At 44.7% G+C, this 13386-nt stretch overlaps 1 protein-coding gene across 2 annotated transcripts in view; it reads right to left on the reverse strand.

Moving 5' to 3' along the window:
• Positions 1-13386, reverse strand: part of ITK (IL2 inducible T cell kinase) — a 139948-nt gene that overhangs the window by 79131 nt on the left and 47431 nt on the right. The window contains exons 5-7 of one of the 2 annotated variants that reach the window (XM_040439984.1): positions 7436-7470; positions 5520-5665; positions 929-994 (exon numbers count right to left, since the gene is read on the reverse strand). In XM_040439984.1, coding sequence (XP_040295918.1) covers positions 929-994; positions 5520-5665; positions 7436-7470 — 247 coding nt within the window. The remainder of the gene's footprint in view (positions 1-928; positions 995-5519; positions 5666-7435; positions 7471-13386) is intronic. The other variant, XM_040439993.1, reaches the window with a different exon arrangement.

A 13386-nucleotide genomic window follows, 5' to 3' on the forward strand; every position in this document is an offset into this window, starting at 1 on the left:
CTCTGCTTGCCCAATAATTTATTTTATTTCAATGAGGAGATGGATATAACCCGCTGTCTGGCAGTGGGCATGATAAAAACCCAACGACTACAAATTCCATACTGTGATTGTAAGGCTAGGTTCACATCATCGTTTCATTTTCCATTCTTGTGATCAATCAGAAAAAAAAAAAAAAGGATCCTTTATTTTGAACATCTGTTTATTTTGCATCCATTTAAGGGTACTTTCACACTTGCGTCGCTGGATTCCCGGCAGGCAGTTCTGTCTGCAAACGGATACCATTTGTAGACGGATCCAGTTGCGGATCCGTCTCACAAATGTATTGCAATACTGTATCTGTCTCTCCGGTTGTCATCCGGAAAAAAAGGATCCAGTATTTTTTTTTCACATTTTTAAAGGTCTGAGCATGCGCAGACCGTAAAACCGGATCCGTTTTTCCGGAACACTTAGGGCCGGATCCGGCATTAATGCATTTCAATGGAAAATAATGCCGGATCCGGCATTCCGGCAAGTGTTCCGGAATTTTGGATGGAGAAAATACCACAGCATGCTGCGGTATTTTCTCTGTCCAAAAACCGTACAGTGACTGAACTGAAGACATCCTGATGCATACTGAATGGATTGCTCTCCATTCAGAATGCATTAGGATAAAACTGATCAGTTTTTTTCCGGTATTGGGCTCCTAGGACGGAACTCAATACCGGAAAAGAAAACGCTAGTGTGAAAGTACCCTTGGCCATTTCCATCTAAGATCCATTATTTTTCCCCCTTCAAAAGTATAGTATCTCAGATGGAAATGGCTAAAATGGATACAAAATAAGCATAACTGATGCTAAAAAAATCTGATGGATCAGAAGAACAGAAAACTACCGGTAAATGGTGCTGTGAGCCTGGCCTAACATCTTTATGAGGTTCAAGGTGCACTTACTCATAGGTCAGCAGGCTGTCTTCACTCTGCCTTGCCAGAAAGCTGCTTGGGGCATAACCAACATGTCTGAAATAAAATGAACAATTACCTTGTCATACAGTAATTAAATACAGTACAGTCAAATATACATCTAAATGTTTTGTTCTCTTGAGCTCCAAACCAAAATCTGTAACATGGCCCCCACCTACCATGTGCCATTTCTTTTTTTTTTTTTGTAAATTCTCTTTTTATTAATTTTCATTTAAAATTAAGGTATCACGAGGGGAGGACACCTCGGGACGCGGCCCAAGAGAATTACCTCCATAAGACATGAGTGATACAATAGAAAACACATAAAGTGCTATAAAAGTAAACATAAAATATGTAACAGAAAAGCACCAAGGAAAATTGAATGGCAAATATACAATACCAGCATATGCCGGGCGATATCAGGGTATTCCTTCGGTAAAGGTGCAGTCCAGTAAACAAGAAACTTCAGGTAGTTCGCAGGGGGGAAGGAAAGACCAGGTTAAGTGGGGAAGGGAGGCAAGGGGAGGGGAAGGGGGGGAGGGGGGAGCGGGGGGACGACGACGACGACGACAGAAATAGAAAGATAAAAGCCCAGAAAGAGCAGAAAAGGAAGGAAGGGCCAAGAGAGATACACAAGAGCCTCATATCCTATGCAGCGGGAAGAAGTTTATAGTCGTGGGTAGTTTGAAATGTCATCCAGCCTTTCCATGTCTTAAGAAACTTATTTTCAGTGTTCATTAGCGAAGCGGTTAGATCCTCCATCCTCATTATTTCCTGAATTTTACCAAGCCACAGAGACATCGTAGGCACAGTCGTCTGCCTCCAAAGGCAAGGGATACATGCCCGAGCAGCGTTGACCAAATCAAATGTCGTATCACAGATTTTTTACAAGTCGCCATGGATAGGTCGCACTGGTGGAGCAGGAAGAATGTTGGTGATTTCGGGAGGTCAACCGTGGTGAATTTGGACGTAACCTGCCACACTTTATCCCAAAATTGTGTTAGTGCCTGACATTCCCAAAAGATATGTAACAAGGTCCCCCTTGTTTCACCACAGCGCCAGCATAGTGGAGACACTGTAGGGAATATGGCATTCAGCCTGGTGGGTACACGGTACCATCTAGAGAGTAGTTTAAACCCTGCTTCCTGTATGTTACTAGCTATAGAGGTCTTATGTGTGCACGAATAAATCCTGTCTTTCTGCTTGGCCGTAAACGTCACTCCCAGGTCTTGTTCCCATTGTATCATATATTTGGAGGGGGAAGGGGGGACCCGAAGGAGAATTCAGGAAACCGTACATGCTGGAGAGTGTGTGTCGGAGGATACCCCTTTGATCGCATTGTTTCTCAAAGTCTGTTTTACCTCTACCGTATAAAGACGCCTGTGGTAGCGTAGAGAGGAAATGTCGTAGTTGTAGGGCCTGCCAGTCAGTCAAGACAGGTATATTGGAGTCCAAGTGTGGAATCGTCCATGAGTCCGTCATGATAAAGTGATGTGCCCGGAAGACATTGTTAGATAGTAAAGTCCTGAAATTACCCTGTTCAAGCCCAGGTGTAAATTGCGGGTTTCCCAAGATTGGGTACAACGGCGAGGGCGAGGGTGAAATGTCCGCACTATACGCAGTGGAGGAAAAGGTGCGAAGAGTCGGGCCAATGGTTGGATGGAGACGTGCTTGTAAGGGGACATGTGTGCCCAACCACGGTGTCGCCACCAACGGAGTGGGGATAAAGGATTGTTCAGTTTGAACCCACTGTTTATGCGAACTATGCCGGCACCAGTCAATGATGCGCATTAGGTGTGAGGATTTGTGATAGGCCACGAAGTTCGGTAGTCCCAGACCTCCACTGTGTTTAGGGAGCGGGCAATCCTTGGGGCTTTCCCCGCCCATATGAACCGTGTGAGCATTTTTAACAGTGTATGAAAGAAAAGTCTGGGAATGTGTATAGGGAGCGTTTGAAAGAAATAGAGTATCCTAGGGAGGATGTTCATTTTAAAGATCGAAATTCTCCCGAACCAGGAAAACGTACCTGTATGCCACTTATCAAGATCAGTTCGTATCTTGCGGAGCAGGGGGGAGGTAATTTTCTGTGTAAAGATCAGCCAATGTGGGGGTTAGGCGGATACCCAGATATTTTAAAGATGATCACGCCCATTTAAAGGGAAATCCGACCGACAGATCCCTAATCATTGCAGCAGGTAGTGTGCCATTTCTAATACAAGTGTCTTCTTATGTGGTGGATGGGCCCAGGTGCAGTTCTCCCCGTCCCCGTCCCCGTAATTAAACCTCTTATTCTCTACCAGTTTTGAACTTATAGTGTGTGCAAATTAGCAGCTGTCCTCCAGAAGGAAAATCTGTCTCTCTAGTGCCACCTATTGGAGGTAGCTATTCTGTGAGTCAGTGTCTGACCCATTAAAAAGACTTGAAACATGACTAGTGATTATAGCCAAACCAGAGTCAAACAAGAGGAAGAGACACCCGTGTGTAGACAGCTGTTTTGGATTTCTTGTTCCTTGTCAGCATAGAGCTACGTTAACAGCTTCTCATCCAGCCAGCTAGTACCCTGCGCGGTACAAATGAGGGGCTTTCTTCCTCTTGAAGCAATCTCTGGTTTGACTTAAAGGGGTATTCCCATCTAAGACAATGGGGGCATATCCTAGTGATATGCCTCCATTGTCTCATTGGTGCAAGTCCCAGAGGTCCTACATATCCTACACCGAGCGGTAGGAGGACGCCGGGTCCGGCTGCCACCAAGCGCTCTCCCCATAGTACTGAATGGGAGCGCACAGCCAGCACTCGGGTATTTTCGGCGGCCCCATATAAATGAATGGAGGGCGGCTGCGCATGCGCAGTGTGTCCTCCACAACTTTCAGGCCTCTGTTCTCAGTGTAGATGAGACCCGCACCTATCAGACAATGGGGGCATACCCTAGCGATATGCCCCTATTGTCTAAGAAAACCCCTTTAAATCCCAAGTTGTGTTTTAAGATTTTTTTAATGAGTTGAACATAGACTTACATTTTTTCTTTTTGGAGGATAGCTAATTTGCATACCCTTTCCCAGGGAACATAGTGTCTGCTCATGGCACTAAATTTTTCTGAAAACCCTCCCTCTACGTCTGTAAATTCACAGGAACATAGTCATTGTAGTAGATAGAAGAAACAAGATGAACCCTGTGTGATTATAGTAGAATTCTAAAGGCCCCTTGACACGGGCAAATGATTGGGGCAATTATCAGGAAGGAGTGCTCCTAGGAACGCTCCTTCCCCATAATTGCCCTGGGTAAAGGTGGCGCCGATCACCTGATGAACGACCTTGTTTATTGGGTGGAAGCATAATTTCTGGGCAGCAGATAGTTCTGTGTACACAGCTCTCTGCAGCCCAGAAACAATGAATCTGTGTGGGGATGAGAGATCGCAGTAGTGATGGCTCCTTCACATACAGTGGGGATGATTGTTGCATGTAAATGCAGCTCTCACCTCCGCTCACAAGGCAATTGTTGGGAAGGTTAGTTCATGGTAATTTCCTGTTCAGTCGGCCTGTGTAAAGGGCATCTGTCAGCAGATTTATACCTGTGTTGGTCCCATGTTCAAATGTACCTGCATTGCTGAGAAAAATGATGTTTTCATATATGCCTCTAAGAGCAATGGGGGCGTTGCTGTTACACCTAGAGGCTCTGCTCTCTCTGCAAATGCTGTGCCCTCTGCACTTTGATTGACAGGGCCAGGGTGATGATGTTTTCACTGCCTGGGCCTGCAGAGGGTATGACAGCTACAGAGAGAGGTAAGCACTAATGTGTAACAGCAACGCCCCGTTGCTCCTAGAGGCTCCTTTGCATATATTAAAACATCATTTTTCTCAGCAATGCAGGCACATATGAAAATGGGACCAAAACAGATGCCTTCAGCTGCCAAGCGCTCATGTAACAGGTCAGACAGTGTCATAGGTATAAATCTAGTGACAGAGGCCCTTTAACTTATAAAGTTCTAGTACTAAGGTTTGGATGCATAGTTGTAAATCAGGTCCGAAATCTGCAAGGGGCACCAACACCAGTGTCTGTAAAAAAAAAAACAATGACGTGTCCATGACTTTTTTTTTTAAGCTGGAGGGGCTTGTACAGATTTTTGTTATGGTAATGATCATTATTTATGTGTTGACATCAGTTTTCGAAGCTATAGATTTATCACTTACGATCTTTATTATTTATTACAGTTTTCTAATGAGACCAAAAAAGATATTTGCCGTCTGTGATTTATGGATAAGTTGTCCAGAAAAAAATAAAAATTCAGGTTGGCAACCACACAATCTAGTTCTCCTTACACCATATATGGTCATCAACAAAGATAATTCTCAACAGTTGTGTCCACTGGAAATCGCAAACTGGACAACTCAACCTAGATAGATTTCATGATGTTGCACATTGTTGTAAGTAGATGGCGATCATGGTATTCTTGTTGCTTTTTTTAAACCCCAATTGAAGGGTTACTCAGTGGAGAAAAACTTTCACTACTAAATGATCTGGTGCTAAATGTCAGTTTAGAAAATCCTAGGAGCAAGTGTAGGGATGTTTATTGCTAATCACCTACCCATTTTTATCCTGCACTTTCCACCAATGAAGTTCTGAGATGTCCAGTGGGAGATATTCTTCCCCTCTACAGAGTGCCAGCTCTTGGGAATTTGCTGTTGTGTAATCATATAGCGCCACTGCCCAACCTTGATCTAAAAAGCTCTTCTGGATTGAAATAGAAAAAATGAGAAGATGAGAAGATGATGGGCCATGGCCTGATACTGCAGGTGACTGTTAAAGGAGCACTAAACCTAGAAATGATAACTGCATAAACAAATGATAAGGCTATAAATGTGCCCCTTTATCAAATTGTATGGCTGTCTGCATGGTCCTGCAGCAAAAAATCCTGTAGAGATCTTTCAGAAAGTGGGGCTTAACTAAGGGTCCATGCTTTGCATTCTTTGTCTCCTACTTCAGACAAAGCAGTTGTGGAAGGAGGGGGGGGGGGGAAGCTTCTGCATCTTATTGCCTTACAGTCAGACACAGCATTGTGAAGAAATTACTTGATCTTCTGTAAAATGTAAAATATACCGTATTTCTATATACGGTATATTTTAATTGTAATGACAATACGAGAGAGGTGGATATTAAAAGGTCCTTTAAACTGGCCGATGTTCAGGCAGATTATTGCTAATGAGCGTTTGTACCAGCGGTCGTTAGCGATAATCTGCCTGTGTAAAGGTGCCGCTGATTACCTGATGAATGGGTAATAGAATCGCTTGCGCGGTCACCTAAATTATCGTTTGCTCTAAACAGCACTCTGCTGCCAGCAAACAATGATTCTGTATGGGGATGGGTAATGGCTGTAACGGACCGTTTCAGCAGACAAGGGGTTAAAATCCGTTTAGGCGATGTGCCCCTTTCTGAGAGACAGGCACAGCTACTGCAGGACACCAACCTCCCGAACTGGATACAAAATAGCACTCCAAACTGGAACCTCACGAATAGCTGCTAGCAGACGAACAGGAATCAGCTTACACTCCTGGCAATCAGTCTCTAACAGCATACCGCGGATCCCCCCAATAACGAGACAAGGCTCCGTGTTGAGGGTCAAGCAGTGGTCTGAGGTGCTGGCACACCCAGCCTGGTTTTTATTACAGTTGTTTGCAAATACAGGTCCGCCCACAGGGAGGTATAAAACAACCAAGCCCATCTGGTGTACACGCCCCTAGGGGACCAGAATGAAGACTGTGACATAGGACAGATATGCAGCACTGTAGGATACACAGAGACAATACATCCCCACAATGCATCATGGTTTCCTCCTCTCTGCCTTGGAGACACCCGAGGCGTAATCCAATTATCTCTCAAGACAAAGAGAAATCACCAATACACATGTGGATATAACAGGACAGACATCACCATTTAAACACACAATGGGACAATGGCACAATAGAAACACACCCAGCATATTCCTCCCAAGCTGACAAGTTACACTTATTATAAATTGTTACAACTTTGTGAGTTTACATTGGCCATACATATAACTTACATCAATTTAAACAGTATAACTTGGGGACAAACCTATCCAAAATTCACTTGAATAGGTTCAGGGGTTTAAAAGTTAGTATGGGCCATAATCCTGAGGCAAGAGGCTGATAAACAGGCCTCTCCAAAACCCAGTGGCGAGGTTGGTTTCGCCACAATGGCATTAGTGATCGCTCCTCCCTGTACTGTGGAGGAGATCGCTACATGTAATAGCAGCTTTCTCCTCCACTGACGAGCAAGCGATTGTGAGGGAGTAACTCTTCCTTCCCGACAATTGCTTGGCTACATCGGGTCACGTAAAGGAGTATGTTTTTCTATGTTTAATATTGATGTCGACAGCAAAAAAAAAAACCTCATTCCATTACTTTGTTTCCCCCAGAAGAGCAGAATCCATCTATGTCTTGATGAGTTATTACAGAACATGGGCCAACATATTTGTAGACTTACCCTGTTGTCAACTGGAGTGGGTGGAAGCGGTTTCCCTGTAAGACAAAATATATCATATATCTCATGGCAAACAAAGCAAATAAGATCTGTGCAGAAAAATGGCAAGTTAAAGGCCTATTAGACGGAGCAGTTATTGTTTGAATTTTGGAAATATCCTGTTTCTCTGCTGCTCTATTCCATACAGAGAAATTCCATAAGAAAGTATATGGTACAGCACTAGTTTTTATGCAGTGGCATACATCGGGAGATCCTTACAATGTATACTTCTCACATATAAAGCAAATACAGTGTGAATTGACCCTAAAGCTACTGAGTACAGTAGGTGGCTGCTGTTTTAAGAATTAAACCTAGGTATCCTTGGTAGCTGATCTGATTTCCTGATTTCATAGACACTACAAGGAAATTTCCCAGTAGGCCAATGCCCATGGGCCACCCAAGCCCTCCTTATGGCCACCAGCCAGATACATAAACATCTGAGGCTCTCAGCATTAATTAATTTAGGGGTATCATGCACTGATGCAGCTGGCCAGTGGTCGCAGGTGCCCTCCAGAATTCAACTGTATTGCCTTCTTCAGGACAATGATACAGTTTCATACTGGGGTACAGGTGGAATGATCCAGAGTGCCATTACCACTCTTTGCACCTTGCTACTGTCTCCAATGTACTAACTTGTGTCATCAAAATGTAATTCATTCCATCTCTGAATAATGTGCATATTTATTCCTATGAAACTGTTTGTGTTCATGTAATTACCTGGTTTACTACAAGGTGGTGGCATTTCTGGCAGAGCTGTATTATATAGAGTGGAGGCCTTCTTCCATTCTATTCCCCTCTCTAGAGAGGGAGGAGTTTTAGCTAGAGTAGATGAGTTCCAGCCTACCCCTCAGGGGGAGAGGTTGTGTGTCCAGCTTATCCCCTGCTGGGGAAGAAAGCAGGACTTGTCCTGTTTGGACATGCCCTGCCTGTGAGTTTCTACATAGTTGCATGTCCCCTCCAGGGCTTGCATTACCTAAAAAGCCAAGCTAAGGAAGCTTGAAGCCAGGAATTTTTTTCCCCTAGGATTAAAGTGAGAGTCAGACTACAGAAAGCTAAGTTGCATCCTACAACCGAAAGCTAAAGGAAAAGTTCCTATTTGAGCCAGCCAACATAGCAGAGCTGAGGGAGTTCAGATGTAGCAGAGCTGAGAGTGTTTGCCTGCCAGGAGTTCATGCCAAAGCTGCTGACCAAGTCTGTATACTGTTTGGAATACTGTTTACTTAAGCAAAGCTGTATTGGAATTATACACAAAGGCTGGACTCGATTATTCCTTCATCATCCAAGTTAACTACCCCTCCTGCACTGCAATGGACAACCACATCTGGGATCCAAGGATATCCAGGTAGGAGCACAGTAACACGTGCATACAACACCTTCAGGGACACTGTAGGCCCACCTACACCACTCTGGCATTCCTACATCTGGGTATCAACACCACTATACAAAAAGGGGACTCCATGTCCTCGTTGCTTAACTGCAACTGGCGTCACGACTACTTGTTCTATAAGAGGGACATATATCGTAAAAACCTCCTAAGGGGCAAGGGATACCCCAGACGTCTGGCAACCGCCCGCTGCACAGCTGGCAGTATTTTGTGCTGCACTGTGGGATTTGGTTCTCCTGAGGCAGTATTTTGTGCTGCACTGTGGGATTTGGTTCTCCTGAGGCAGTATTTTGTGCTGCACTGTGGGATTTGGTTCTCCTGAGGCAGTATTTTGCGCTGCACTGCAGGATTGCTGGCACTGCCTAATACTATTGTCCCTGCCTATATATGTTGGCCCTGCCTACTTGTGTTGCCCTTCCTTCGGTCAGTTTGGACCCACCAAGAAAAACTATATAAGACTGTTGACGGTTTAAAGAGTAACTAAACCTTTACATAAACTTTTAATATGTTGTCCCTCCCTAATGCCCTAATAAAACTATCTCTAATATACTTTATTAATCAATTTTCTATTTTTAGTACACTTTTTCCTGCCTAAACCGCACAATTCACTGTGCGCTTAAAACTGTTCTCTGTACACCACTGACAGCTCAGCGGTGTACAGAGTACATTTTATCAATGGCGCCGCAGCAGCGCTGTGAGTACAGGCCACTCCGCTCAGCTAATCCTGGCATAGTACATGGGTACAGGGTATCCATGTGCTATGCCAGGAGTTAGTATTCATCCAGGAAGCACGGGCAGGAGCAGCAATGTGTGCTCCTACCCGTACTCACAGCGCTGCTGCGGCCCCATTGATAAACTGTACTCTGTACAGAGAACAGTTTTAAGCGCACAGTGAATGGTGCACTTTAGACAGGGAAAAGTGTAGTAAAAATAGAAAATTGATATTGGTAGTTTTATTAGGGCATTAGGGAGCACATATTAAAAGTTTATGTAAAGGTTTAGTTACTCTTTAAATGTTTTCTCAAAATGACAACCTTTTCATCTACCACTTGTGACATTTATGGTGATTTATCATTTCTCACTGATGCTATCTTTTGATGAAGCTTGTGAAACACAGTATTCACTATGGGAATAGGAAATTCTTTGTGGTCAGGACTGTTAGGCTGTAAAAATGAAAGGGTGATGTGTAAAAACTTAATCTCTTCTTTTCTGTCTTTGTCACATTAGCCGCCATCACTCTAGAATCTTATTCAACGACGTTATCATGTATCATATGAAAAAGATCATGCTACCATACTGTAGCTGGCCAGCTAAGACCTGTCCTAGGTTGCTAATATAGCTTATATGTTTATACAGCTAGACCTGCCAACAACCTTAATACAGTTCCTATGTTTGTGTGTTAAAGACAAAAGCAGAGTAAGGCTACTTTCACACTTGCGTTTGGGGTTCCGCTTGTGAGATCCGTTTGAGGGCTCTCACAAGCAGCCCCGAACTGATCCGTTCATCCCCAATGCATTCTGAATGGATAAGGATCCGTTCAGAATGCATCAGTTTGGCTCCGTTCCGCCTCCATTCCGCTCTGGCGGCAGAAACCAAAACGCAGCTTGCAGCGTTTTGGTGTCCGCCTGGCCGTGAGGAGCCAAACGGATCCGTCCTGACTTACAATGCAAGTCAATGGGGACGGATCCGTTTGACGTTGACACAATATGGTGCAATTGCAAACGGATCCGTCCCCCCTTGACTTTCAATGTAAAGTCAAGGGGCCCTATTAATATACCATCGGATCAGAGTTTTCTCCAATCCGATGGTATATTTTAACTTGAAGCGTCCCCATCACCATGGGAACGCCTCTATATTAGAATATACCATCGGATTTGAGTTAGATCGTGAAAACTCAGATCCGACAGTATATTCTAACACAGAGGCGTTCCCATAGTGATGGGGACGCTTCAAGTTAGAATATACTGAGAACTGTGTACATGAGTGCCCCCTGCTGCCTGGCAGCACCCGTTCTCTTACAGGGGGCTGTGATCCGCACAATTAACCCCTCAGGTGCCGCACCTGAGGGGTTAATTGTGCGTATCATAGCCCCCTGTAAGAGATCAGGTGCTGCCAGGCAGCAGGTGCCAGACCCCCCTCCCTCCCCAGTTTTAAATTCATTGGTGGCCAGTGCGGCCCCCCTCCCTCCCCAGTATTAAATTCATTGGTGGCCAGTGCGGCCCCCCCTCCCTCCCTCCCCAGTATTAAATTCATTGGTGGCCAGTGCGGCGTGTGGGGGGGTGATTTTAATTAGGGGGGGAGGGAGAGGCCGCACTGGCCACCAATGAATTTAATACTGGGAAGGGAGGGAGGGGGGCCGCACTGGCCCCCAATGAATTTAATACTGGGGAGGGAGGGAGGGTGGCCGCATGGGGGCTATGTGCGGCACCTGAGGGGTTAATTGTGTGGATCACAGCCCCCTGTAAGAGATCGGGTGCTGCCAGGCAGCAGGCGCCCGACAGCAGGGGGCAGTTATGTACACAGTTCTCAGTATATTCTAACTTGAAGCATCCCCATCACCATGGGAACGCCTCTGTGTTAGAATATACTGTCGGATCTGAGTTTTCACGATGTGAAAACTCAGATCTGAAAAAGCTGCTATGCAGATGGATCCGTTCTGAATGGATGCAAGCGTTTGCATTATAGGTGCGGATCCATCTGTGCAGATACCAGATGGATCCACACCGAACGCAAGTGTGAAAGTAGCCTTACTTACAGTGACTTCATGTTTGGATGTCATATAACTGTTATATATATTGTGTTCACAGAAGCAGGAAAGATAATATGCCTTTAAGATTCATTATATGGATGTAAGGTAAGCTCAATGACACAGCAGAAACAACAGAAAGCATAGAGTTAAACTGTTGTTGCTGGGCAGGAGTCTTGACCAATCACAGCCAGCCTCACACAGAGCAGGAGTTTTGACCAATCACAGCCAGCCTCGCACTCAGCCTGTGTGGGAAATTTTCTCTAGCAGGAGCTGCTGGAATCATTATTCAGCAGAGAGAGAAGCTGAACAGACACACACTGCACTAAGAGCTGTGTTTTATTGAAGCAGAGAGGCCAAAATAGGTATTTAAAACAGTTATATAATGTTCCTACTGTTAATATAGTGATTAGAACTGTATACTGAACCAGTTATGTGTGTGTTTACTTACAGTTCCACCAATTGAAAGCTACAAAGTTCACAATCCAAATTCAAGTTCCATTTTGCAATCCAAATTGCATACAACCATACCAGATCATACTCAACCAATCTGCAAATAGTTACTGCTAACTGCATATTGCAAATTGCCACCAAATTCAGCAAGTGAACTATTAGTTAGACTTCAGATATACCTCTCAGAGAGATCATAAAGTGCTTAAATAACTTAAAGTGAGAGTACAGATACTCGAGAGAAATATATCCACCATTTTATGTTGAATGACAAGATTGAACAGTTGAACCACCATCTTATGTATACCACCATTTTGTGATACCTTTTCAACACATGTTATGTACATGGACAATCTGCTGTAGAGGCAGCAGTGTTATATATGAAGAAAAGTTGAAGTTAATAAAGAAGTTATTTCAAGCATTTGGTTTGCTCATTAAACCTACTGTTTCCATAGAACGGCGCTAGAGGAATTACAGAGTAATAGACAGTCTGGTTAGACCAAAAAGTCAGAGATATCAAAATTCTTCTAGTGCCACAGCGCAAAAGGCACTTTATAGTGCTGTGCCTGTCACACATACTAGGTACAGAAGTAAGATGTCCATAAGTAAGAACAAAGTGGAACATTTCTGGTTTGTTCATGGCCACTACATCTCACCTAAGGTAAATGGCACTACTGTGTCACTCTAAAGCACCCTCTGAGCTTCCCAGTGACTGAAAAAAGTGATTTCTAGTTAAGTACTGACTTTGTACATTTCAAGGTGGTGGCGGCCTCCATCTTAGTAGACAGTAAACTCTTCCATCTAAGGCAGCTTATGATTAGAGCTGAAGATAGGGTGGCCAGATGTCCGGTTTTAGGCCGGACAGTTTGGTTTCTAGACTTGTGGTCCTCCGTCCGGTGCAAGGCCAGGATGGATGGCCAGAAGTCCTCCTTTTTTGTGGTTAAGCTGACAGCAGGCGGCCTCCGGCTCAGACATGGTCACTTTAAGTATCCCCGACAGGAGGCAGGGCCTGGCAGCACGTCCAGATCACAGTGCGCTGTATCGTGATGTCACAACGTCATCAGCGCTGCAGCTGCTACACTCAGCACCGGCCAAGTCTTTTTTTTACAGGCGGGAACAGAGGAGCGCGGGACGTGGAGAAACCGCGGGTGCCGCCACTGCCACACTGCCCACTTGCCCAGTCTCTATCTACAGAGTCTGTACAGACTACAGTAGAGTGTACACACACTCAGTCACTCAACCGACTGTTGAAACCACCCTCGCCAGCCAGGCAGGTCCAGGCAGCAGCACTCTCAGGCATTTAGCTCAGCCAGCGTCCCTCAACTCAGCCAGCCA

Source organism: Bufo bufo, chromosome 1, assembly GCF_905171765.1.
Source record: "Bufo bufo chromosome 1, aBufBuf1.1, whole genome shotgun sequence".
NCBI classification, from domain to species: Eukaryota; Metazoa; Chordata; class Amphibia; order Anura; family Bufonidae; genus Bufo; species Bufo bufo.